At 38.8% G+C, this 27,952-nt stretch overlaps 1 protein-coding gene across 17 annotated transcripts in view; it reads left to right on the top strand.

Moving 5' to 3' along the window:
• Positions 1-27,952, top strand: part of MYT1L (myelin transcription factor 1 like) — a 324,171-nt gene that overhangs the window by 177,185 nt on the left and 119,034 nt on the right. For all 17 annotated transcript variants that reach the window (XM_075414772.1, XM_075414771.1, XM_075414773.1 and 14 more), the window contains 3 exons: positions 9,855-9,909; positions 10,092-10,125; positions 10,424-10,486. In XM_075414772.1, coding sequence (XP_075270887.1) covers positions 9,855-9,909; positions 10,092-10,125; positions 10,424-10,486 — 152 coding nt within the window. The remainder of the gene's footprint in view (positions 1-9,854; positions 9,910-10,091; positions 10,126-10,423; positions 10,487-27,952) is intronic.

Below are 27,952 nucleotides of genomic sequence, written 5' to 3'. Positions count from 1 at the left end.
CCTGGATTTGTGGTGGAAAGGGTCTGAAAGGACAGGGAAATTGCTTTCCCTCTGCCTGACTTTTCCTTAAGCACTCTGGTAGCTTCTTAGAATAACTTTCTGTCCTGCAGTTTTGCCTCTCTTTTGTGTGGTATATCTTCTACTCAGTATTAAGTGTGTTAAATATATTCAGGAGAAATGTATAGATTTTCTGTCAAAACCAAGATCCTGAATGTTACTCTGCTCTGTTAAGAGCAGTAATAGGCCACATTTGATTAAGTGGAATGAAATACTAAAACTTATTTTAAAAATCTGACAATGAAAATAGTCATTACAAGATACAAGAATACTGTGTCAAAAGCCTTGTTAAAGTTGAGGTAAATGACATCTGCTGCTCTCCCTTCACCCAGAAATACAGTTATTTTACCCTAGGATGCAATTACTTTACAAGACTACGATTAGTAAGGCATAAATGAAGGGTTAAATATTATTATCAGTTCAGGATGATAACTACTACTACTAACACTTAGAGGAGAGGAAGATCTGTTGGAGCATACTGAAACCTCAGTAGATTGGATAGGAAGCACCACATTGATTCCAGGGATCAGGTCTTTTGAAGTAAGCTCTGATGTCCCATGGAAAGTCAAGGTTTTGACGTACATGCGGAGAGTAGACTTAGGTGAGCTTGATCCGCACATTTTAGTTCCCCAGAATCTTCACCCATTTTCCCCTTTGGCTTAATGGTAGCATTTCCAGATGAAACTATACATCTGTGGCCATGTTTTGGTCAAATAGGGTAAAATACAAACTTACTAAAAATAAAAAAAGCCATAATGCCTAAATCCTGGGTCATTCTGTGTTGAGGAGCGTTGAGAGCAGTGTAAGGACACATACAGTATTATCTTAATGTACCTCTGGAATAGTGCCATAGCTTTATAGTTTAAGTACCATGGCAGAGATCACATGCTAAGCATTGATATTTTTAGTTGTCTAAAATAAATTTCAATTTATGTAATCCAGATTTTCAGTCAACTTGTATTAACGTATACTCTGCATCTTCTTTCTTCTTAATCTTCAGAATTGCCTTTTCTTTCTGCTGGGTTATGTTGTGTGAGTTCGGATTAACACAGAACTTCATGAGAAGTGTGCAAAACAGCAGAATAGATCCTTAAAGTAAATGAATAGATACATTGTGAAAAATGATGTCCTATACTTTCAGTTTAAATCTGGGTTATTATTTTCTTATTTATTTTACACGGTGGTGTTTCCAATTGTGATTTGTTTTTCTTATTTGAAAGCAGATCTCAGTGTGCTGAAAGAGTATAGTTACTGACTTTCATATAGTGAAAATTATGTAATAAAGCACAGAGATTTTTGGGGACCCATTGAAGTCATTAGTAAAAGTTCCATTTACCAGATAGGTTCAACAGTGCTTCACAGAACATATCCAGCTTCTGAAAACTTACTCAGATTGTCAAGAGCCATACTTACAAATATCATACTTACATGCAAAGATCATTGTTAGAAAATTAATTGCTTTTGGAATACACAGATAGGCTGAAAAAGGTATGTTAGAATTTAGATTTACCTGTTATTTTCTGGGGAGAGCTGTAGAAGGTCTGTTTACAGTTTCTTCAGGAAGACTACACAAAGTACTAATGTAATATGGGATACACTGCTCACATAAACTGTCCGTAATTTTTCAGGTCATGTTTCTTTGATTATCAGAATCTAGAAGCGTTTTAACTGTGGGAAATGCATTTGACATGTTTTGTTCAATTCTTCGAGATATTAGGTTAAAAAAAAATCTTTAAATCCTTTCATTTTAACTTTCACATGGAAGGAAGAATATTTTTTAAGTTATAAAAATCAAAGCTGGTCAAACCTGGGCTATAAAAGTAGTACAGGAATTTTACTTGTAGAAATTTGAATCTTGCATCATGACTAGCTGCAAATCTACCTTTACTAACTTGACAGTCACAAGGAGCAAACTGCAAACTTTTTATATAATCAACTCATTACATTTTCAGGAAATCAGAATTTTTGTCGCTGAACATTTTACTTTTATCGCATTATGAGTATGTCTAATACTACTGATTAGGTAGAAACATGATTTTGCATAATTTTAGCAGCATACTTGATTGTCAATAACAATTATACAGTAATTCTAGTACTTACCAGTACTTGCCATAGATTTTTGAGGTCATAAGTGATCATTTTCTACCTTTGTGTAGTATAGACAGTGAATTCTCTGCCTGAGTAAACACTGGACAATTTTTGAGGGTATTTGAGATTCCAGTTTTTGAAAGTCCAGATCTAAGGCTCTTAGCTCATTCATGGCTTTCTAGACTTTTGATAGATCAAGGCTGGAGGGAAACCAGAATAATTCTCTAAGCAAGCATTGGCTGAGCTGGAAGTTTTGGAACTTGGGACTGAACCTTGCAGTCTCCATGCCTCTAGCAAGAAATTCAGATACCCTGACAATTAATTTTAACAAGAATGATCATTTTCAGGACTACTTGCCTGCAAGGGAAGAAAATGCTGAACTACTTCCCCACGAAGAAGCACAAATCGCCATTTGTCCTGGAAAACAGCCTAAAGGTCTGGATCCCTCACAGTTGGTAGCCCAGAGGAAGCCCATATGGTAGATTTGTGAGCAGATCTAGAGATAGAGAGAGCAGTACTGACTGTGAAACTTTTGGGAGCTTAGTCTCAGCTATGATGAGACTCATAGCCTTAAATCTATGTACTGTAAAAGCCTCAAGTCTCCAACAGAATATTGGGGAAGCTAACGGAAAGATAGATAAGGTCCTGATGAGAACTTGCCCTCTATTGTTAGAAGTTACTAACCATATCCGAACACCTCAGTGGGTTTCTGGATAATTAATACAGCCTTAAAGGTTGTGTAGCCATGGATCACATTCTGCCCTTCAGCTGCAGAAGCGCAGAAATTGCTCATGCTCGTCTGGCTGTCCAGGTCCGCTTCACTGTTACTGCCTGACAGATTACGATCTTAGGTCTTTCAAGCATGGCCCACATTCTTTCTTCATAGGTACAGGACCTGGGAGTTGGCATGTTCTTCAGATGACTCAAATCTGCCAAACGACTCAGGCCAGTCTATGTAACTGGCCTGTCTCCAACATACTTTAGCACTCCATAAATTTCAGCGTTATCTGCATATTTCAGGAGCATATAATCTTCCAGAGTACTGGTGAAGATACTGAATACTATAGGGCTAAAACATATGCCAGTGAGATTATAGTAGAAAAGCTTTTATTAGCTATTACAATTATTTTTTAAAGGAAGTAATTTTTATGCAAAATATTTTTTTTCTGGAGAATTATTTGTTAAACATTATAAATATACTGGTTTTAAGAAGAGAAGACTGAGAGGGGACCTTATAAATGCTTACAAATGTCTTAAGGGTCGGTGTCAGGAGGATGGGGCCAGACTCTTTTCAGTGGTGCTCAGGGACAGGACAAGGGGCAATGGGCACAAACTGAAGCATTGGAAGTTCCGTCTGAACATGAGGAAGAACTTCTTCTCTCTGAGGGTGATGGAGCACTGGAACAGGCTACCCAGGGAGGTGGTGGAGTCTCCTTCTCTGGAGATATTCAAGACCCGCCTGGACGAGGTCCTGTGCAGCCTGCTCTGGGTGACCCTGCTTCAGCGGGGGGTTGGACTAGATGACCCACACAGGTCCCTTCCAACCCCTAACACTCTGTGATTCTGCGATTCTGTGATTCATTTTGTGATTCTGTGAAGTGCTTATTTTATTGTCTGCATGTTCAATAAGAGAAAGCAAAATGTTTATAAGGTGTCCAATTACACAATATCCTACATTATTGACAAATTTTAAAGTATCATCAAAGAGCAGTTTCAAGTGTTTTTGACTACAGATTTTCCATTATAAAGTTTTGACTGGTGCTAATTACATCATCGTCTTGTATCCCATATCAGATTTTGTATGATGTTACTAAGGGTCAGCATCAAGAATATTAACTTAGTGAGCCACACCATCCTCTCAGCACTTAGTAAAGATTAATTTAAACAATTACAATTTTTTTCAGATTTTTTTTTTCAGTTCTGTAGCATTTCCCAGATGTTCCAGGATCGTTACATATCAACAGCAGTGTCTTGGAAAACTGTCAAGCTATGTTAATTTCGGGGGGTAAATGGTGTCTGAGACTTTGATTTTAAAATAACAAGTAGTTGGGTTTTTTACTTTTTTAAAAAATTTCTTGATAGTTATTAATACTATCTATGAATTATCTTCAAATAATAATAACAAAAAATTCTTCCAAATATATATTTTTATTATTATTATCATGTTTGACATTTAGCATTTGATTTTCATTGATATTTTTAGTTCTCCTTATTGATAGTTTATGTTTACTAGTAAACTGCTCTACATATATATGCATGCATATAAATTATTTTTTAATCCTTATGAGCTACAAGTTGGATTTTTAAGCTTTGGATTGTTGAGGAGAGTTTATTACCTATGTATTTTTTTTTCTGTTTTCATTTTTATTGGTGAATCCTTCTGATGTGATTATGCACCCTTTTTTTTTTCAACATTTAATTAAGTATTTTTCAGCTGCTCCAAATCATAGTAGTTTTACATTAAAAGACCTTCTTCTTCTGAGTTTGGTTCATGTTTACTTCCAGCTTTCGTATGCTGGCGCTTTCAAAGCACCTTGTGTTTCTGTGTGTCTGTGTCTGTGTAAGTTATTGGGATCAGATTCTGTGCATCAAGACATAACAAGTCTTAATTGCCTGCATGCAGGTGACCACGCAGGGCTTTTTTTTCATTTTTACTCAGAAAAGTGACATTTAGTACAGAATTTCCTTCAGCTGGTTAAATAATTTCTTACATTAGAAATTTGTCAGATACAACTTTTGGAAACCTCAAGGTTACTCCTGTGGCTATAGCATTCATTTACTACCCCATAAGAATCCTTCACTGCAACACAGATTTTTCTTTCCATTTTTTCCGCATGCTAAAAAAACTACTCAATCTGTTTTGTGTCCTATATGGTTGTCTTCAACATACCTTCCGATGTAATATACCTTCTCTTGTATCCCATCTTGTGATTTATTAGTTAGAGCACTGATCTATAACTATTCAGGGTCTTGTTTCTCTAAATCTTCGATATCACTAACGCATGTAATGGTGATACAGAGTTGCTAGTTCTAACTCTCTGTGTCTATAGTACCTAACTAACACATATCCAATAATCTGATTATTTTTAATTATGACTTACCAGGTTTAATTCTACGAAGACCTCTTTTTTTTTAATTTTCTCAGAATTAAGGAGTTAGACCTTTCCATTTTCATATCTAGAGCTTCTCTTTGTAGCCAGGTTAAGAATTTCTTCTCTTCCTAATGCCTTGCTCTTTGCTTTCATATGTAATCTTTTAGGTGTCTCTTCTTACATGCCAGGCTAAAACTAACTTTAGCCAGTCTGTCCTCGATGTCCACACGTTCTCTTTTGGAACGGTGACTCAGTATTTAGCAGGACTGTAATGTAAAGGTCATGAATAAAGTAGGACTACGGAGGTGAACTCCTTCTGAGTCACTGAGGTCCACATTTCCTTTTTCTGCATGTGAAAATTGTGAGGAAGTCTGCGTTTGTGTGAGATTAATGGCGTCAGGAGCAGAATTCTGTTCCTGGGCATGGAAATGCCAGAGGTGCGTCTGGGGACTGCTATGGTAGGCTGACAGGTGACCGTACTTCCATAAAACTGATGTGCACCTCATGTAGAATTTCAGGAAATTGCTGGATCACAGCATCCAGCATTGCATACGTGGAGGAATGAAGGCTGATGGTTTGACATGACAAAGTCTTCAAGATCTGTGAGTAAGGGTATAAAGTCAAAGCAAGATTCTACTGGCCGAACATAGGCACGTATCATCTTTTGACGTGTCCTAGAGCATCCAAGACACAAGTTCTCCTACATGACAGGGCATCTAGGTCATAGACAAAGGCAGGTAGATCTGTGCCTTTCTGGAGAAGCATCAGGGTACATGGGATACCCAACAAAATTTAAAGCAACAGTGCATGCCTGCAGCTTTTAAAATATTTTTTCACTTCTTTGACCTGCTTCTGGATCTGGATTGTGTGGATACTATAGGGGCTTTTCTAGCTTAGTGATTTCTTTTTTGACTGTTAGTGTAGTTAAAAGTGTACTCAAAACATTCTTGAATTTAAGTGCTTACTTTGGTTTAGAAAGACAGGCAAATCTTTTTTGTAATTTGCCCCTTCTGAATTTACACAGACTGTCGTAACAACTGGGGCAATATTTCCAGGTTAAGATCATAATAGTTATTTCAGCATATTTTTCAGTAGTGACAAATGATGCTAGATAATGTTTTCCAAACTTTTTAAAAAAATGTACTAGGCTGAAGATCACAGAACCATAGAATCGTGGAATGGTAAGGGTTGGAAAGGACCTCAGAGATCGTCTGGTTCCAACCCCCCTTCCGTGAGCAGGGACATCTTCCACCAGACCAGGTTGCTCAGAGCTCCATCCAGCCTGGCCTTGAACACTTCCAGGGAGGGGGCAGCCACAGCTTCTCTGGGCAACCTGTTCCAGTGCCTCACCACCCTCATGGTGAAGAATTTCTTCCTAACATCTAATCTAAATCTGCCCTCTTTTGGTTTACAGCCATTCCCCCTTGTCCTATCACTACACAACCTTGTGAAAAGTCCCTCTCCATCCTTCCTGTAGGCCCCTTCAGGTACTGGAAGGCTATTCTAAGGCCACCCTGCATCCTTCTCTTCTCCAGGCTAAACAGCCCAAACTCCCTCAGCCTGTCCTCACAGGGGAGATACTCCAACCCTCTGATCATCTTTGTGGCCCTCCTCTGGACCTGCTCGAACATATTCCATGTCCTTCTTACGTTGGGGGCTCCAGAGCTGGATGTAGTACTCCCGGTGGGGTCTCACGAGAGCAGAGTAAAGGGGCAGAATCACCTCCCTCAACCTGCTTGCCACGCTTCTCTTGATGCAGCCCAGGATACAGTTGGCCTTCTGGGCTGTAAGCGCACATTGCCAGCTAATGTTGAGCTTACAGTTGATCACGTAACTTCACTTCTGGTCTCCTGTCAAGCATTACAGGAGTTACAGAATAGCACAATGTACGGTATTCTTATTAGTAAAATGAAAAGATTATATCTAGTGGGTCATTTTTATATTCCAGAGATACTGTTCTGTGCTTTTATATGGCAACTTGAAAAGCTTCAAATGCATATCAACTCTTAGGAGCTGAGAAGCCAGTCAGGGCGTGAACTCAACGTGTAGGGGGCTAGACTACATGATCCCCAGAAGTCCATTCCAACCCCTGCCATTCTGTGATAGACGCTAAACTGTGACACCCAGTCACACTCACTCACAGATCTTGAAGACTTTGTCGTGTCAAACCATCAGCCTTCACCCCTCCACGTATGCAATGCTGGATGCTGTGATCCAGCAATTTCCTGAAATTCTACATGAGGTGCACATCAGTTTTATGGAAGTACGGTCACCTGTCAGCCTACCATAGCAGTCCCCAGACGCACCTCTGGCATTTCCATGCCCAGGAACAGAATTCTGCTCCTGACGCCATTAATCTCACACAAACGCAGACTTCCTCACAATTTTCACATGCAGAAAAAGGAAATGTGGACCTCAGTGACTCAGAAGGAGTTCACCTCCGTAGTCCTACTTTATTCATGACCTTTACATTACAGTCCTGCTAAATACTGAGTCACCGTTCCAAAAGAGAACGTGTGGACATCGAGGACAGACTGGCTAAAGTTAGTTTTAGCCTGGCATGTAAGAAGAGACACCTAAAAGATTACATATGAAAGCAAAGAGCAAGGCATTAGGAAGAGAAGAAATTCTTAACCTGGCTACAAAGAGAAGCTCTAGATATGTGCCCCTATATCACACAGATAAGTGCCTGTAGTGTGTGTCTACAGACATGTGAAGTGTCTCATGCTGTAGTCAGTGGAAGGTTAGACAGTATGGACAAACGTGCCTTGAGACTGATTTTGTCCAGCCTTAAGTAGCACTTAGTAGCTGATCAGAGGAATTGTTCCTCAAGCTTTGGTGGCTATGTTAACTAGGGTCAAGTTCAGTTAGCTAGGCATAGGCAGCTGGTGCCATTTCTGATGCCAGAGGATATCTGAAACACCTACACAGGGTTGGCAGATAAAACAGAGGACCTACCTGTACCCTTCTGTACGTTTATGCATGGACAATTGAAGGCTTGATGGGATGCCTTACGGCATCTCAGGTGGCACCACTGGCTGACGATGATGGAAGCTTATGCACCTAGTGTATATGCACACAGCTATACGTAGGTGTCTTAAGTTAAAAATGAAACACACTCAAAGTGATGTGAAGGTCCCCATCAGAAGACTGCACTGAAGCCCTCTAATAGAGGCTGGTGCTGTATTAGATTTCATGCCATCTCTTTGTTTTAGAAGATCATCCCTTCAGTGTGGGATAAATCATACTACTGGGAACCAGATGTCGACTGCCAAGAAACAGAACTACATCAGTAGCACAGAGCCTTGTGAGAGTGGCCTTTATTTCCACCAAATCCCTATCACCCACCAGTTTTGTTGTGCTGACTCTTTCCTTCTGATGTAGTGAGTTGAGGGAGAACTGTAAAATAATCCCTTGATTTCTTTCTCGTTAGTTACTTCCCACGTGGTTTGTGTCAGGGTACTGACCTTAGAAAGCTAGGTAATTAAAGGTTTAACTGCAAGTCACTTGGACCCGTTTCCATGTTTTTGCATGAGATATGTGACATTCTTCCCAAGTATCAGTCCAAGGTTAGTGCTATAAACCAATGATTGATTATTTTTCGGGGGGGACTAGAGCCCCATGGTCGATTTCTGTGCTTCCTGACCTTTACAATATCATCTCAATATATGAACCGCTGCAGATCCATCTTGACATCCCATTCTTTCACATCCAAAGGAGCTGATGATACAGATACTGCATGTACTTTCCCTGATGCAGTCTCTCAGCATATTTCAGTACAATCTGCTTGTGTTATACAAAATCGTAAACTCTAGCTAGCGTATGCAGTTTACCTTTGAAAGTCTGATGACAATAGTATGTGGAAAGATCAGAAGAAACCATGTTGCCTTTTGGTAACTCTTATGGGTCAGTGTTTATGGTACTTTCTGAGGTCTAATTTGCAGCCCTGCCCCTGTCTTTTAAAGATTTAAGATTGCTGTGTATTTATTACTGCGTAGAGAGCTGCATCGGATAGGCATGCTGTTTATAAAATGAAGGTAAAGATTTATCTGTATGTAGCAAGTGAGCAGATTCCTGAAACTTGAAAAACACATCTAGACAATGAAATACATTGGCAAAGGTCATAATGCCATATTAAATAACATGAAATCGTTGCAATTCTAGTGATGACTCTTTATCTCCTTTTCAGCCATTATTCTTTCTCTCTTTCACACTGTAAACTGTTTGGTTAGAAAGCGATCTGTGGTGTGCGACTCCTCGCCCTTAGTTTTAAATTGTATAGAAATCTATTGAGTCCTTGTTTCAAAATATATGGGAGTAACCAGGGTTTTATGTCAGAAACGTCACTTCGAAAAGAGGAACCAGCACCTAGGTGCACACAATTCGCTATGAAAGCAGGGAATGCAAACAGACTGATTAAAGCAGAAATTACTACATTTTCTGTTTTTAAATAAACATAAAGATCCTAAAAATCCCCTGTAAGGTGGACTTTCCCTTACAGGATAAAATGGAATTAAAATAGTGGCAATAAATTGTGTGAGAGACTGTATCAGTCTGTGCATTGATAGTCTGTGCATGCAGGATAAGAACATTGACTGCCTGCTAATCTATTCCCAGATGGAGGTGGATGCAGACGAGAAGCGCCATCGCACACGCTCCAAAGGTGTTCGAGGTACGTCTCTTGCTTCAGTAAATCACTCAAGGCCCCCACTCAGGGTGACCTTCATCCTCCAGAATCTTTTTGCACGATTCATTCTGACCCTTGCTTTTACACAACCTTTCTGGTAATTTTCTGTAGAAGAGGGGTACTTGTAATAGATGATAAATTTTTATATATTTTCCATCTCTCTGCAGTTCCCGTGGAACCAGCCATACAAGAGCTGTTCAGGTTAGTGCTGTGAGTGTAAAATGTATCCCCATTAGCAATTTAGAAAATTCATGCCTTTTAATGGATATAATGCACTTTGAAGTTCATTGGTGGTTTGCTCATGCCCTGCTGCACTGATGAAATTAATTCCCTTGAGACTTGCTAATAAAAAGCATCCCCTCTTTTTTTTCCATTCAGTTATTTGATTTCTCTTTCTGTCTTTGTTGCCCTCCATCTGTGTAATACCCACTGCCTGCTTTTAGTATAATCTTTCTGCAGCACACCAGCACCTATATAATTAATTCTCTCTCTTTTGCAGCTGTCCCACGCCTGGCTGTGATGGCAGTGGTCATGTTAGTGGCAAATATGCAAGGCATAGAAGGTAATATCTGTAATTTTTCATTATTTAGTGAGGGGATTTGGTAAACAAGTTAGCTGGCATGACCTTGATAAGCTAAACAATGATAAAAATTAGCAATTAGGCATTCTAGAAGCCATGCAGATTCACTGATTTTTTTCCTTTCTGAATGTCACACAAAATGTAACTCACATTTTTCCTGTGGAAACCTGTTCTCATTGTCAATCTTCTCTCAATTTTTGCATACGGTTCTCTTGCTCATGTGTTGCAGATTAAAATTTGGCCCTACTGACATCTTGGTGCCACTGTAACTTCTATTCTTTAATGTATTTTATAAGTGAATGAAAAGGAGCTTCTGAACATTTGAAGTTCGATGATTAGGTTAGATTCAAAGGTCAAAGTCGGAGACAACAAATCAGTGATAATATGAATGACTTCAGCGTTGGTATGTTGTATTATAGTTATAAATACCTTTACTTCAGTTTATAAACCATGGTATATGGAGATGTCTTCTTTAAGAAAATGTTTTTAGCTGTTTCATGTTAATAATATATCAAGGTAGCAGGTGTTACACATGCTACATGTGCTTCAAGTTAATTTAGAGCTCGATCTTCACATTTCTGTGACTGCGATGTCAATAGTGTTGTACATCTGTATAAACAGCATTTCTTTCCTGAATCATCTGTCCATTAATTTCTTGTGCAATACTTTGAAAATTTAATAGCTCTAGAATACATGAATTTTTCTCATGTGTTGTGCATTTCATTTAATATATTTTATACAGCAGCCCATTGTAGGAGAAAAAATGGCTGATGTTGTGGCCATCTCTCTTTGGAATAGAGAGAGGTATTCAAACTAGTGTTAAATTCTCCTCAAACTTCAGGTATTAAAGCACTTTTGTTTATAAGAACACATATTTCACACCAAATCTGATAACTGCTTTGTAATGAGGGCATATGGTTTTTGTGAATTAATTTGAAATTATACGTTTGTGGTTAAGGCATTTATTTGAAATGGGAAAAGATGCCAACAGTGGCGTCAGTCCAGTTGGTGCCACTCAGTCCACTCATGTGCCGTTTTTCTTATCAGTGAATGAAACTTAGGGACAAGTCCAGAAAATGCTTGCAGAAGTAGAACAAGGTGATGTGCCTGATACTAAAATGCTTTTGAATTACTTTTTAAAAATACAAAGCATAAAATAATTATATCCAAATTTCCTAATTTTTTTTCACTCATAAAAGTGGTAATATTTTTATGGTTATTTGAAGGATTTGGTTAGATTGCAAGACTGATTTAGGAGAAGTAGCCAAAATAATTATTGTTAAATTCTTCTTAAAGAATTTCTCTTAAATTCCTCTGAACTTCACTTGTGACTTTTCATTTCAAACCATGATTTTCATTTCTCGATTTTCATCGTGTAAATACAAGCCTCACCAGTAATGAATGGCACCAAATCTTTCTTTTCCCTCAGAAATTTCATGAGCAGTCAACAGTTAAATGACATGATTATAATCTTCTTTCTAGTTACAAGATTGTGACTACATACATTTCTTTACACTTCATGAGATTTCATGCAGATTTCAAAAACAAAAGTCTTCAAAGACACAGAAAGAATCTCTTTAGCTTAATAAGAAGAGTCTAACATTTCTTTTGAATTACTCTAACTTTGATCTGTGTGTCTGTGTTTGTGTAAAATCACCCTTTTTGGGGAGGGGGGAGGAATAGATGTGAGATTGGGAAAGATTACATGTAGTTTTGAGACATTAAGTCCATATTTTGCTTTCCCGACATGATTCTGGTATGTCAGTACATGAACAGACTGAAGCTTAGAGATGTTAATTAAATGAAATTTTGGGCGGATGCACAAAGAATAAAAATTGGAAATACATCAAAAATTCATTTTTTTTCTACTTGCTAAAGACTTTGTGGGTTTTTAATGTTTTCTTGCCACCCTGATTGCCAACCCATTAACCAAAATATATTTAACATATATGTCTTGTTTAGTGTATAGAAACACAAAGTTCTTTATCGAGATTTACAATGTACGTACCTAGTTTTTTAAAAACCAGTAATTTCTTTATCTAGTCCAACCAACACATAGTAAATTGAAGTTTCTGAAAGAATATGAAGGAATTTATCTTTTTCTTTTTTCTGTTTACTATTTGGGTGGGAAAGACGCGCAAACATTTCTTCCAAGGAAATCAGACTGTCTTAAAAATTTGATGTGTTCAGGGAATTGCATATCTCAGCTGATGCCTAACTCAATTCCGTTTAGACCTACAGAGCATTTTAATGAGGTTAAGACCTTTCCATTCACAATACCAGACTGGCTCATTATTAGGAATGAAATGTGTTTGCTTCCACTAGATGTAGTCAGAGCTCTCCAGAATTCTGTTTCTTCTGTAACATCGTGAAGTCTCTGGAATTTTGGGGCGGGGAGGGGGGGGGTTGTTATAGTTTTATGATTGTAATGCCAGTGTGACAGTGAAATCCATGTTCAGATACTACATTAAACATGAACTGAAATAAACAGATCCTTTAAAATTCTCAGACAGGTGAAATGTTCTGCTGATGAAATATCAGGTAGAAGTTAAAGGAGAGTTTTATCATATGTTTGTACTCCAGTTGTGTTTTTAATCATGAACGAGCTGCGTTGTTAGGGTTAGCTAGGGAAACAAGCAGGCCTTGTGTGTCAGTGATGTTTCCTTTGAGGTGTAGCAAAACACAAGACCGGTACTAGTTAGGGCAACAGTGGTAATGGTAACAGCTTTTTGTATCGTTTCCACCTTTTTGATTTTTTCTTTGTGTCAGGTCTTAGTCTGAAGTGAAATCTTGTGTGACTGAGTTGGTACTTTGCTCTCAGCTCTTAAGCTTGGTGCTGAATTGTAGCTTGCTAGTTGGACATGCTAACAGACAGCTAAGACGGACAGGCTGCTCTGCAGGGCACTTCAGGGCAGGATGCTAGGATCTCTAGAATTAGGTCAGCAAAAGCACCTCTCTCCAGTGACTGCAGAGGAAGTTCACAAAGATTAGCATCCCAGTTCAGGCGCTGAGGGTAAGTGCCCAGAGTTGGGTGGTGTGTCTGCCCTCTTCAGAGCAGACTCATCTCTCTTTTTTTGTGTTTCACTAATACCTAGAAACCCTCTAGCACTGTCTATGTTGCACAGCATGAGGCAGTGCCTAGATGTTAGAGTTTACGCAGGTAGGACTTCAGTACCTGTTTATGTTTCCTGTCACCTGAGGCCAGCTGAACTACTCACACATCGTGTGGTTGAAAAAATGCACGTATCTTTGCAGCATTAGGTCCTAAAAAATAAAAAGAAAGACAAAGCTTTTGAAAGATGTGAAAACAAAAATAAAACCAAAAAATAAGTCATAGACACATTCAGGTACTGGTGGAGACCAGAAAAGATTTCAAATATCAGGAGTGAAAACCAGACCCTCTCCCTGGAGTCTGCTCCTGATACCATTTATTTTATTTACTTGGTGGCTCTTCACGTCCGTTGTGGACAGCAGCGTCGTGATGAGCAGTACTCTTATATGTTCAGAGCTGTGAGTTAATTTTGAGCAATAAGCTTGGTCCAGATCCCTGGATACTTTTAGGTGTAAATAACCCACCTGTGTATATAGCAGTTACTCAGACCTCACCAGGAGAGTGTTCCCAGAATGCTGTTTTCAGAATGTCTGTCGGCTAAGCATCTGAAGAAAAACATGGATTTGAGTGTTCTTTCATTGCAATTAGTAGGACTTTTGCCAGTTGTGTTAACCAAGGTTAAAGACAACAGGAGTTGAGTCCAGTTTCTGGTCTAAGTTCTGCAGGTGTAAATCCCATATTTACCCTAGAGTAACTGAGTGCAAACACGCCTATGTTATTTGCTGAGTAGGTGTGAATGACGGCTTTAGAAATAATACACCCTACTGTGTTGCTATGCATTTAGCTGGGGTTTTTTTAAACACATGATATACCAGATAGATGCCTATGGTTTGCCATGTAAATAGGTATGTAGACACATTGTAAAAATCCTAACTAGATTCTATTAAAAAAATACTGATTACATGTGATGACCTATTAAAAGCTTCTTAACTTCATAGTTTAATTTTTTTGTCACGTAACAAAAGCAATTAGATTCTGTAATGGATTAATCACTTGCCAAATACCACACGCTTCAGAATGAAACGCATTCTAACAAATAAGTGACATAAAAAGAATCTTAAGCTGTTAGTGTGGCACTATGTCTATTAATTTAGGATTCTTTTAATGCATGTATCAGTGCGTATTTGAAAGCAGATAAACCCATTGTATAGATATTAAAGCAAACCACAATCTTAGTCTGAAACAATATGCATCAAATATGCAGTGAGGGATGAATTGTTGAGGCCAAATGATAAACCCTTCAGATGTAAAAATGGAAATACTGATAAAGCTCTCACTATATCGTAAATTTCAGTTTGATTGCTGAAAATAAGAATCCAAATAAAATAAACCAACGTAAGCATTTCATCTACCAAGGAATTTTGCTTGCCTTTTCTTCAGTTCATACTGCATTTGTAAGGGATTTTTTTCGTTAATCACTGATATGATGTCTTGCAAAAAAAAAAAAGTCTCAGAAATGAAGAGGGATCATAAAATAATGTTTGGATCTATAATGAATGAATTGTCCCTAACCTTATAAAATATATTGCATTTTAATTTACCACCAAATTTCTCAATGTCAGTCAGTTCTTTGTTGCTTTACTAGCCTGTCTCTGTTTCTTTTACATTATATAGATAGAATTGTTTTGACCATCTTTTAATTTTTAAGCATGAGATTTGTCACTTGATACAACAGATTTACTTGAATTTAGAAATACCTTGGAGTTCAGCGTTATCTTTTGATTAGGAAAACCCTACATACCCTTGTACTGCCTTGGCATTATGTACTGTAGTTTGCTTGTCTATATTTTAGAACAGAGTGACTGAAATAATTCAGGCTCCCAAACTTTGAAATTAAAATACTCAAATGCCTCTCTCTTATTAGAAAATTATTGGATTTCTGTGGCTCGTTGTGCCATATTTCTTATTCAAATTTTTTCATTTCATATACCTTTTCACCCACCAGTTTGATTGCCATGGCTGCAGCCGTGGGTGAATAATTGCCTGTCTTCACAGGAGCATGTTCTGGAGCTAAAGTCGAGTGCTTGCTTCCTGATGTATGCCTCATTTGGATTCTGCCGACAGCCTAGGGGCTGTATTATTCATGCCTTGACAGATAGCACTCACTAAAAGCATTGGAACAGGGCCAGGTACTGGCAGAGAGATAGTGGAGCATTGCAACTTGCAACTGAGAGGAGCATCTATAATACAAAAAAGTGAAATCCTCATACCTCCCTTTTACTGGTCTCACTTTGATGGAGAATTCATTTGCATCAAAATAAAATACCCTAAAAATAAATACATTTTTTCTAAACCACGCTTGAAAGTTTAACACAATTTTCCACATTTAATTGCAAAGCTGATTTTAATTAGTAAGGCCCTGCATGTGAAAAATGAAGATTCACTTGGGTGAGTGTAACACATTGCAGTGTCTGCTGAATGCTCTAATTAATGTATGGCTGCTGTACAACAGGGTGCACTGTGGGATATTTATGAAAAATTCTGTGCACGCAGGCAGTCTATCTGTATTTTAGTTCTTGAATCCACAAGAATAAATAACTATTTCCCCTTTATTCTTTATGAGACATCATTGTGCATGCCATCACTCCATCCATAAACTTTATGGCATACCTGTCCTTTTTACTATTTGTCAATGATATTATAAATCAGAAGCCAGGACATACATATTTTAACATTAATTTGATAACAGAGCATGGTTGCATGCTGTGCAGAACCCGAGGTCCACTGATGCATTGGTGTTAAAGCCTAACCACAGAACAGTAAGGTTCTTATTGTTGCTTGCTTTTATGGTACAGTGAAAAATCCCACTGAATACCGGAAGTATAGACAAATGTATATTCATTTCTCTTAAAGCTGACAGTCAACCTTTATTGTAGTGTTAAATAATGATAAAATGATTTATTGGATATTTACCTGAGGAAAAACCATATTCTGACACTGCCTGTGCAGTTTAATTCTATTTCATTTAATGGTATATTTGCTAAAGGTTTTGGTAAGTTGTGGTAAATACCAAGAATAATATTATCAATGTGTTTTATAAAAAGTAATCTACCATTCAGGGTTTGTAAAACATGTTAATAAATGAAGCTTCACTGCTTTGTTAAATCCATCTAAAGAGAAAGAAGTAAATAAGTAAATAAATAAATAAAGTGAAAGAGCATAGGGATTTTCAAACAGAACACTGCAAACAATAAATAAATGTGCTGACAGAGAATCCATAATGTATTAGAGTTCTGTATTGGCTGCTGTCTGGATTCAGCAATATATCCTTTGTCTGATTGTTGATTAATGATTAGAAAGGTGCAAAGTTGGGTCTGAAACGTCAACCAAATATACACCAGCAACTGGCATGTGCCTCTGCATGCTAGTGGCCATTGTCTAGAGGTGACTGCACAAAGGAACCACAGCTCAATACCTCCAACCACCATCTGGACTGGGAATAGCAATTTCAGGGGTACCAAGTTGCAGGATCTGCATGTGCCAGGAGTACTAGCCTAATAAAGGGTTGGGGGGGTGGGGAGTGGGAGTAAAATCAGAGGCAGGAGCATGGAGAGTGCTGACCCAACTGTGCGGCAACAGCAAACAGCAAATTTGGGATGCATTTTCTGCAGTGGGTCCCCAGGCTTCTATATTGCTGAAATTATATGCTCATTTTCTTTCAAATGGCAGGTCCTGGGCATATTTCTCATGCAGCACTCCACTTAAAGCCACAGTGTTTTCTGTGGAAGGATCTGTCTGGAAATGTTGCCATCAGCCGCAAAATAAATTAAGACTATGCAGAAAGCATGAGCATGAGAAAGAAATACAAAAAAAAAAAAAAAAAGAAAGAAGAAAGAATAGAACAACCAGTAACAGTGGGGAGATAATTTCCCCAACAAGATCCTGGAAGTAGCTATACACATTTTTCCTTTGCCTATGGGAAATTATTTGGTTTGCCTGGTAGCTTTGCTGAGAGCATTGTGTTCTCTTAGGAGAGAAATAAATTGTTTGAGGTTGAATAATCTCTGCTTTTCATAATGGAAAAGAGGATCTTCAGAGTTGATTTGCACATGATAGGCAAGACATTCCATCTCTCTGTGCCTCTGTTTCCCCACTTGTAAACAGAAAGAGAATTTCAGGCATCTTGAGGTGTAAAGACAGAAGCAGATGTGGGGGATCATTACAAACATGAGGCCCAAAACTCTGTCTCTGATATTTATCTGATATTTAAATAAAGACCTGACAAATGACTGTTGATGTCAGAGGAAGTCTAACCTTACATTTCAGTGCCTTTTGGATCAAAACATTTTTCTGGAGGATAGAGCAAATTTAATTGATTTGTAATGATAAGACAATTTTACATTTAGAGTCAACTCTAGTCTCACTATTTCATATTTTGTGAATTATTTCTACAACATTTCTGTAAAAATACAGATTCTGAGGTTTAAAAAAGTGAGGAGTATTTAAGACATATGTTTATTAATGTGTATTTTAGTGATCATGCTGTCATGGTTATTAGCCTTACACTAAACCAGAAAATCCATGAGCACCGTTGTGCACTGAGTTTAGGGTACTGTGGAGCTGCCTGCTGTACATGCAGCAGGAGCTGCCTGCATCCTCCTGCCAACAGTTCTTCTGAGCAGCAGCATAGCTACTGTGTGTGCAGATGAAAAATGACCTGTGGGTTGGCGCATCCCAGGTCAGGGCTTTGGAGAAGAATTTACTGGTGAATACTGGCAGCTGGATAGACAGGGAACCCAATCTTATTCCTTGCTCCAGTGTCCATGCCAACACAAATAACACAGATGACTTCAAAAAAGTTTTATCCATAGCTGGCACCCATGCCATCAGAGAATAGTGTTGCTCTGCACCATATTCTCCACCTCAGTGAAAATGATCTGAACCAAGGTCCATCTGCCTTCCGCGTGTTCTAAATCATGGACCATGCTAGCAGAAAAATCCATGTAGATGTGTATGTAGAAACAGGAGACAAATGAGGCACCAAAAAGTTAAGAATTGAGAAAGCAAAAACAAGGTTGTAGGAAAAAAGAGAAAAAAAGAATAGTTTCGTGGGGTATTTTGCCCTAAAAATACACTGTGATGTGTCTTTAAAAACTTCTATTAAAGTTTTGCAATAAGTTGAGACAGCCCTTTCAAAGACATCACTTCTTATTAGTGGTTGATATGAAGTACTGCTTCTAGTGGTGTCGGCTCAGGACAGGGAAAGGAGAGGTACTCCTGAGCCATCTTTGACAACAATAATAAATCTAAATAAATACATCCACAGTACAGAATCAAATGGCCAGGGCATAGATAGCTCCTGGAGATGGCCTCAGCACTATACAGCCTCAGACACTGTAAATGGTGATAACTTCAACCAGAGGAGTGGACCTACCAAGTTAGTTTCCTGGCTACTCACCTGGATCACCTTCCCAAGCGAATCTTGAGGCTTACTGTTTACATGAAGAGGGATTGCAGAACCTAACGTCCTTTCATTATTTGCAAGAACCAGCAGTGCCACACTGTAAGCATGCATGGAAGAGTGGAGAAAGGGTATAATGCCTAAGAGAAAATATTCCTGTGATTGAAGTTAGGCCTGTGTCTTAAATCTATGATTCATGGTAAAATTTGTAATACTAAAAGCCAAACGAGACAGGACAGGATATGATTGGCTTTCAATGCCAATACCAGCCATTTAAAACAGCTGGTTTAAGTTCAGCTTTCTGGGGCTGGGACAGAATTTCTCCACCATGAAGTTTTTTATTTAAAGTTACAAGCAGGCCACTAAATTGGATGAACAAGTAGTGGATGAATGCTTTCTGTCCAGCTGGCACTCATGAAACAAATTCACCAATGATACGCACCTACTACTGTTTTTAACCCTCATAATGTCTCCAGGAGAAAATCTTACTTATACTCCGTGAATGGGGAATAAGTGCTCAGAATAAAGGCTAAAGGTAAAAACTGGCGTGCATTCAACTTCTCCTTTAAGTCACCCAGTCCAAAATGTGGGCCTTCGTCATCCTTACTTTACATTTTGTCTAACTCTGAAGTTGAAGGAACTATGCTTTTAACGTTAAGCTTGTCCAAATTTCTGGTGTTTTGCCAGGAAACATTTATTTGGGCACCTTAATACCTATGTCATACTAAATACTTAGCATCGTTAGTACATCTCTAATCTCTTATCTTCTTGTTTCAGTGTGGCAAGTGTTTTTCAGGTCCTCCAATTTGTGATCTATACAAACGTGGCACTCACCAATTATTTTATTCTTTGTCAATAGGAGTTAGGACACATTACTCCCATCTTCTGGGAACTTGCGTTGTCTATAAAGAAGTTGTCAGGGTGCTTGTATTCTCTTTTCTTGATCTGTTCTTATTTTATAGACAATAATATATCCAAAAGGAAGAGAGAAAGATATAGTTTTGTAACTTTGAGCAGTCACTTGGAGAGGTAAGAAACCTATTTCCAGTCCCAGCACAAGCACTTCACATAGAAGACAGACACTCATATTAGAGAGGAATGGAATGAATCCTCCACCGGTAGCAAAGAACATGTAAATGTTTGCTTTTGCAAGAAGTATTAGAGAAGTGGGCACTGTCAACCCAGATTACTACAAAACCTCAAACAGTCTTCTGAGAGGTGTAAAATGAAGCTTCGGTTACCTCTGACAAAAGAGGATATTAAACACAAATTTCTCATAAGTTTCTGTATGTTCTAGATTAGATAATGGCTAAGACTGAGATCGTGATTCCTCCTCTGACCATCTCCTAGTCAAAAGACTGAGTTACTCACTGTTTCTGTAAAAAAGAAGGCGGCGTAAGTTGATTAATTCCAGGAACAGAAGTTCTCCACTACAGAAAATCCCTTCCTCCAGTCTGGATTACAGTGTCTAAATTCTGCTGGGTGTTTAGTGCCTACATGTCCCTAGGTATTAGAAGAGGAGCAGACATACCTTGCTTGGATGTTGGAATTTTACTGCGCAGCTATTCATAGAAACTGAGAGCGGTAATGCATTCACTCCCATGGTAAACTAGCAGTTTGTGACTCTCTGCTACCACACAAGAAATTTGCGTCACAGACAGAAGTTGAGTCATGGCTCTGAATTCTACTCCAGTGCCTTTTGCTTTAGACCATCTTTCTTATAGTATCCAAAGCTTAGCAAATGTTGTGTTGTTACTGAGTATTTGTAGGGACAATAAGAATAATGTGCTAGAATTACTGATACACTGTTTAATGTAGGTCTTGCTTGGGCATGGTTTCTTCTAGGGTGATTAATGAGGATTAACAGTTTGTTGGTTCTTAGTGACCATAAGGACTACTTCAGGAGAAGAGGACAAGCAAACAGTCATCTCCAACAAGAGGATATGTCATATATCATGACATATATGATGAATATTCTCTGACATGAATCTTATAGATGTTTGCATGTCGCTAGCCACCAAACAAAAAAGCTGGTTTTGAAACTTATTTCTCTGTATATCCCATACTTTGTGAAAGGAAGCAGAAGATGCAAAAAGTCCCAACTAGATGGATGGCTGCTCTGCAGCCAATTTACTGCAGTAACTGTGTTTTATGCTCATAAAGCTTTTTCAGCTGTTCATCTTAAAACATTTCACAGATATTAACACAGTAGACTCAGTGCATTTTGTGATGTTAAGTATTTGATTTTAAATGACATCAGAGGTCATATTGCTTATGATGTTGTAGTACGCTGACAATAGTGCATTGACTCACAAGACTGGTCATAGCAACTTTTTACCAGCACACATTTATAGTGCATAGCAGTTTGGGATGGAAAGTGAAAAAAAAGGAAAGATTGTTTATCTGTCTGAAAATGTAGGAATAATTCTGACAGAATGTAATTGCATGATGTTATTTTGAGCGGGGCTTTGGAATTAACATTTCTAGCTCTTAAAACACAGACACATAGCTTTTCTTTTTAATTCTGTGTGACAGAAAGTATTACCAGCTTCACAGTCTTCTGTCCCTTCCACAGTGGTTGATTTGTTTCAGTGCTACTGGTGAGGAAAGTGCACTACTTTCTGAGTCATAGCACTGTCTCTGCAGCACCTAGGTGTTCCTTGGAAATACTGACATACTCAGAAGTGACGTGGCCTGGCTTGCTTAGCTTGTGAGACCTAAAGAGATCACAGAGAAAGACGGACTCAGAAACTGAGCCAGAGTTATAAAACAAATATCATTTTAGAAAGAATGCAAATAAATTCTGACTACTGTGTTAACTTCATGTCGTAGCAGTCTAGCTTACTGCTTCCAGTTATGCTATTAAAAGCATGTAGGAGGAAGGACTGAACAGTTAAGATGGCATTGACTAAAAGTGGAACCACTTATTTAAAATGTCAGCATTTAAGCAAAACTACAAAACAGAGAAAAGATTCAGCTTTTTCTATCTACTATAATTTTGATTGTTCATTGCAAATCATAGCAGTCAGTCAGATTTAGTAATTTTAGTCTAGTGGACAGCTCAGGTAGAACCATGACAGAGCTATCACAGTTAGTTTAGATTTCCTAGCAGCATTTTTTTTTTTTTTACTTTTTATGTATACTGTGGATTAAACTGATCTCTTATGTAAGCAGGAACAGAATTTCATTCCTCTTACACCAAGGCAGTTTGTAATTATGTAGCTCCAGAACTCTGCAAAAAAACCCCAAAAAACAAAAAAAACCCCACAACTCCCCAGGAAGATGACTATTTATTGGCTGGTCTGAAAAACACAGATGATATCAAGCCTCCTATTTTATAAGCCATAAGGAAATTTAGAATCATCTGATGAAGAGTCAGGAAAGATTTACCTACTGGCTGTGTTACAGTATAGCTTTGGATGATACCAGATCATTTCAAGTGAGATCATACCTATGCAAGTTATCATCCCTACCTTCCAAACCTTCAAGGACACTTAAATGGACACTAAAAGTTCTTCTGATAGCTGGACCACCTTCCATTTAGTACAGTTACCTGTTAATTAGAGAAGAGAGAAGAGTTTTCCACCATTAAATTTCTACATCTATGATGTTCACAAAAAGCGTTTCAACATATAAATCAGAATATAAGCACAATCTTCTTGAGCACAACTTAAGTAGACCTTAGGTACTGAAACTGATGAGAAGGATCCACGAAAATCCTGAGTCTGTAGTTGACCAAACTTGTAATAGAAAACCTGTTTATGTATGCCCAGAGGTGCTGCCAGCTTAGTTAAGCTGTGCTGCGCAGTGCTCTCTACATGCCAGAACGCTGGAGATTTGCAGAGCGCAGGGACTTAGAGCAGCATCCTCTGGTCCAGTAGGCACAGCAGGCGTTCTCTGCTCATGCTAACATGCAGGGACAGCACTGATTTCTATAGACAGCATAGCAGTCACATCCCCTTTCGCTGAAAAATGTAGTGATAGTGGTGCATCCTGGACTTTTGCTGAAAAATGTCATGATAGTGGTGCATCCTGGACTGGCGATGAGAATGCTACCTCAGTAGGCAACATACTGCTTCGGATTCTCCATCAGCCTGAGTGGACCCAGGCATAATGTTATTTCCCAAGCCAGAGCCATACCAAAAGGACAGGCAAAGACTGCCTAGGGTGAGGCTGCCTTTTGTCCCTACTGTTGAAGCCAGGCCTGTGAACAGATACAACGTGAGGTGTTTTAAGAGAAAGAGAGGAAAAAGGTAGTTTCATGATTAAAGGACTCCTCTAGAGGAACCAGGTTTGGAATCGTAACAGGTTGATCGAGTTCCAAAAAAAAAGAAAACAAAAGAAAGGGTCTTCCATTTTTCTGACGATTGTTTCAGCCTGAGTTATTAAAAAAAAAGATGGAGAACAGTACCACACTGCCTGTATCGAAACAAAGAGCAATAAAGTAGCCAGGTGTGATTTTTGTACCTGAATCGGAAAGTGTCTTTATGAGTCATATTTTCAAGATGATGACTAAGTCAGAGTTGCAAGTAGATGCAGACATCAACTAGAAAGAAGTGATTTTGGAAACATTCTTTTCATGGTACTTCATATTTCTTAGTGTAGATATACCACAGTCAATATGCTTGCGATAGTGACTCCCAGGCTTATATACTTCTATATTACCATTGGGGAATTTATTCAGTAAGGAACTTAGTCATCTAAACTTAAGTACTTTAAAGTTAACTGTGATGACATCTAATGTTGCCACAACTGCTCCCAGTATAGATCTGTGCCCCAAATATATAGGGACCATTTTTAAAAGTGACTAACACATTACTAATCGACTTTCAATGAGGCAGAAGTGTTAAGCATCGAATGCCTCAAACTATTGAAAAAATTAAAAGTACTCTTTGAAGTGTCATACACTTTCTAAAAAGTTGCCTTTCGTCTTTAAAAACTAAAGAATCTGTTCCTCTTCTTGCCACCTTCCTGTTACACACTTCTACTTCCAGCCATTTCTCCATTTTACTCTTTGGTCCTTGGACAGTGCATCATTCTGGACCTTTGGCTATTCAGTCCTTGACCCTGGCTACCTTTCCTGTCTGTGAATCTTCAAAACTGAGCAGTTGAACTTCAGAGAGGGATAACTGCCACATTTCCCTGTGAAATCTAGCCATGGGAGGTATATTGGCAGCAGATTTTCAATGGAAACTGCCATTTCCACCCACAGCCCAGCTGCCACATTTAAATTATGCTGTGTGGGGCTTCCACTCCCTTGGGAGGCTATTTTCATTTTCCTTCAGAGACTCTTCTGCAGTCTAATGGAACTCACTGTCAGCTATAAAAAGTAACATTATATGCTGTAGTATTTTTTTTTTAGTCGTGATATGAGTCAAGTTGGAGCCTCACTATTCTGGACTAGAATGTGATGGAACTCAGTTAGTTTTGGTTTTGTTTTTTTTTTCCCTAAACAGGCATCCGTCATTTCATCAGATATATCGAAAAAAGCCAGATTAAAGCAAAGCCATTTAGGCCCGTATCTAGACATGTGGCTTTTGCAGTCATGTGATTAAGCCAGGAGATAAGCTTTCGTTTTTAGACCAGAGTATTCCTAAGTCTTCTAATCATGAAAAAAAAAAAAATAACAAAAAATGAACTGAACATAAGAGACATAGTTTTGTCCTTTGGCTCTGCCAACAGCTTGACCCAGTTTCTTTATGGTAGGTGAGCTTGTATCTTAGTAGAAACACTACCTGCAAGACCCCCTAAGATTACAACAAAGCAACTTCTGTGTGCTGCAGAAGGAGACTAGTTTAGTAGGTTATTAGCACAAGCAAATATATGCCTTTCAGGGTGGAAGTCATGGCAGGGGGCAGGAGTCATGCAGTAGCATTTTCTCAGAAGGGAGAATAACAATCCACAATACCTGCCTTGTGCTTACAGGGGGTGGAATAAGATGCCATTACATTTGTGTCTCTTGAAGGATGGTGCCCCGTTACTGTCACTGAGCAAAGGTTGGGCAGGAGAATCGCATGGGTCTAGAACCCTAGATTGCTCTAATGCATTGCTGATAGGAGCTGCTGACAGGCACTCTAATGACTGTTGAAAATTACATAGCACTAAAGTAGAGCTGTGTCCATCTAGAGCGAAGAACATAAAGTCTTGGTTATAGGTTTGTGCTTATAACTTTTTGTGCAATAGTAAACTGGCAAGTACAACAGCTAGTAACAAACTTTTCTCCACAAATTAGGCTCAAGGAGATATAATGATAAAGGTATTTCAAAAATTATGTTAAACAGATTTTTGTGGTATCCTTTTTGGTGTAGAGCCCACTAAGAAGACAAACACCCTTAAAAATTAATATGGAGGATAAACTTTCAGTCCCTTCATGGTAACGTTTGCTAAATGCATATTGATAATGGTTAACATTTTTAGCAAGAGACCAATTCTAGCTGCAGCTCCACAGTGCAATAAAGTAGACAATGCTGTCATTTCTGTTATTTTAGAATAATCATGTTTTCTCTGTGTTATGAAAAGGCACAATCTTTTTGTGTTTTTTCAAAATGTTATTTTGATTTAAGGAAGATTTAAGCATCTTAGTCCTCTAACAGAATTTAGACTGTTTCACACTTGAATGACTCCTAACCAACAGTGCAAGACAAAGAACAGTATCCTGTAGCCTATTCTGGAGGAGAGAATCCCGTACATAAGCACTGAAGTGGCTACAGCTTGTATCACTTTGGTTTTATGTTTTTTTTCTGTAATTTCAGATGTTTACTGATTACAGTCTCGTGTTAGAAAGCTGCTCCACAGTATTATTCCTTTGCATTGGTTATATTCTGTAGCCATGAGCTTTTTGGATCAAGTAAGATACTTACTGCTATAATTACATGCAAATTGGTGTATCGTATTTCTTAATTCTGTGCAATATATATTTCTTAGTTAAAATGAATTTGGAAGCCAGTGCTGTTGTGTATCTGTCTAGAGATGATGAGAAGAGTATTTGTGATAGGAATCAGTAGCTGATAGTCTCGTTATACTAGCCCTACATTAGAGATGCGATAAAATGACAGTGTACTCTATTACTCAATACTTAAGTACATACTAGAATGATAGCTTGACCTGCTGTTGTTGCTAAGTATGATCTATCGAGTCTGTGTCTAAGGGTGTTGATTCTACTACCTACTGTCTAAGGGTGTTGATACGTATCTAGCCACGTCGTTAAATGATTGACAGTATAACTACATGAATCACCTTTCATTTCCAGAAGTTTATTTCCTTAGATTTTTGAATGCTTAAACTTATCATGCTGAATTGTTTAAAAGCAATTACATTTAAAATACTGGAATAGAAAGATTTCATATCATAGAATCACAGAATCACAAAATCACAGAATGTTCGGGGTTGGAAGGGACCTCTGTGGGTCATCCAGTCCAACCCTCCTGCTGAAGCAGGGTCACCTACAGCAGGCTGCACAGGACCACGTCCAGGCGGGTCTTGAATATCTCCAGAGAAGGAGACTCCACCACCTCCCTGGGCAGCCTGTTCCAGTGCTCCGTCACGCTCAGAGGGAAGAAGTTCTTCCTCATGTTCAGGCGGAACTTCCTATGCCTCAGTTTGTGCCCATTGCCTCTTGTCCTGTCACTGGGCACCACTGAAAAGAGCTTGGCCCCATCCTCCTGACACACACCCTTCAGATATTTATAAGCATTTATAAGGTCCTCTCGCAGCCTTTTCTTCTTCAGGCTGAACAAGCCCAGCTCCCTCAGCCTCTCCTCACAGGAGAGATGCTCCAGTCCCCTCACCATCCTCGTAGCCCTCCACTGGACTCTCTCCAGTAGCTCCTCATCTTTCTTGAAGTGGGGAGCCCAGAACTGGACAGAGTACTCCAGATGGGGCCTCACTAGGGCAGTGTAGAGGGGAAGGAGAACCTCCCTCGACCTGCTGGCCACACTCCTCCTAATGCACCCCAGAATGCCATTGGCCTTCTTGGCAGCCAGGGCACACTGCTAGCTCATGGTTAACCTGTCGTCCACCAGCACTCCCAGGTCCCTCTCCGCAGAGCTGCTCTCCAGCACGTCCAGCCCAAGCCTGTACTGGTGCATGGGGTTGTTCCTCCCCAGGTGCAGGACCCTGCATTTGCCCTTGTTGAACCTCATCAGGTTCATCATGTCCAAGGCTCAAACATTATGACTATACAAAGATCTTTTGTAACTGATAGATGTGCTCTTGTAGCATATTCTAACCCCTTCAATTTGGTGAATGATTGATTGTGAATTTTTTCTATTTTAGGATATCGCGTTATAATGAAAAACCCCTCTACCTGTAAACAGACTTGTTATTACAACTGAGGCTGAAAACACAAGATATACACAGATCTGGACATCTTGGCAGCTCTAGATACTGCTTTGATTTAGCTCAATGTAGCCAACCTCATTTTCATCTGTGTATAGAAAAACTGAGGGTTTTGTTTCCTAATGTTTTTCTTCTAGGTTAGATTTTTGAAATAAATGTGCACTTCAGGATTATGAGTTAGTGCAGAAGTCAGTGTTGTTTGAGTTAGTGCAGAAGTGGTCACTGGCTTTGTGTGTTCCCATTTTTATGAGTCTGGGCTACATTTAAATCAACATCGAAGTGTGCAGAATCAATAGCCACTTAGCAAAACTTGATTATATGCATTTCATCTAATGACTCAATACAAGTCATTAAACCTGTGCTCTTTGCACTATACTAGTTTCTTTGATCAGTCCCTGTATTCAAGGGTCTGGCAACAACACATAATCAATTGTGGCTTCCGGCTCTCGAACACACAGTGAAGTTGGGTATTTGCCATCCTAAGATTAGAGTGCAACTACAGCATTTGTCTGGCGTTAGATTGTGGAGGTAGTCTTGAAAGGATAGCTAAGCTATAGGGAGGATAATTATACATGTTAAGTGATACAGCAGCGGTGGA

This window comes from Opisthocomus hoazin, chromosome 2 (assembly GCF_030867145.1).
Source record: "Opisthocomus hoazin isolate bOpiHoa1 chromosome 2, bOpiHoa1.hap1, whole genome shotgun sequence".
Classification (NCBI taxonomy): Eukaryota; Metazoa; Chordata; class Aves; order Opisthocomiformes; family Opisthocomidae; genus Opisthocomus; species Opisthocomus hoazin.
The sequence above is the reverse complement of the archived record's forward strand: the minus strand, read 5'-3'. Positions and strand labels throughout refer to the sequence as shown.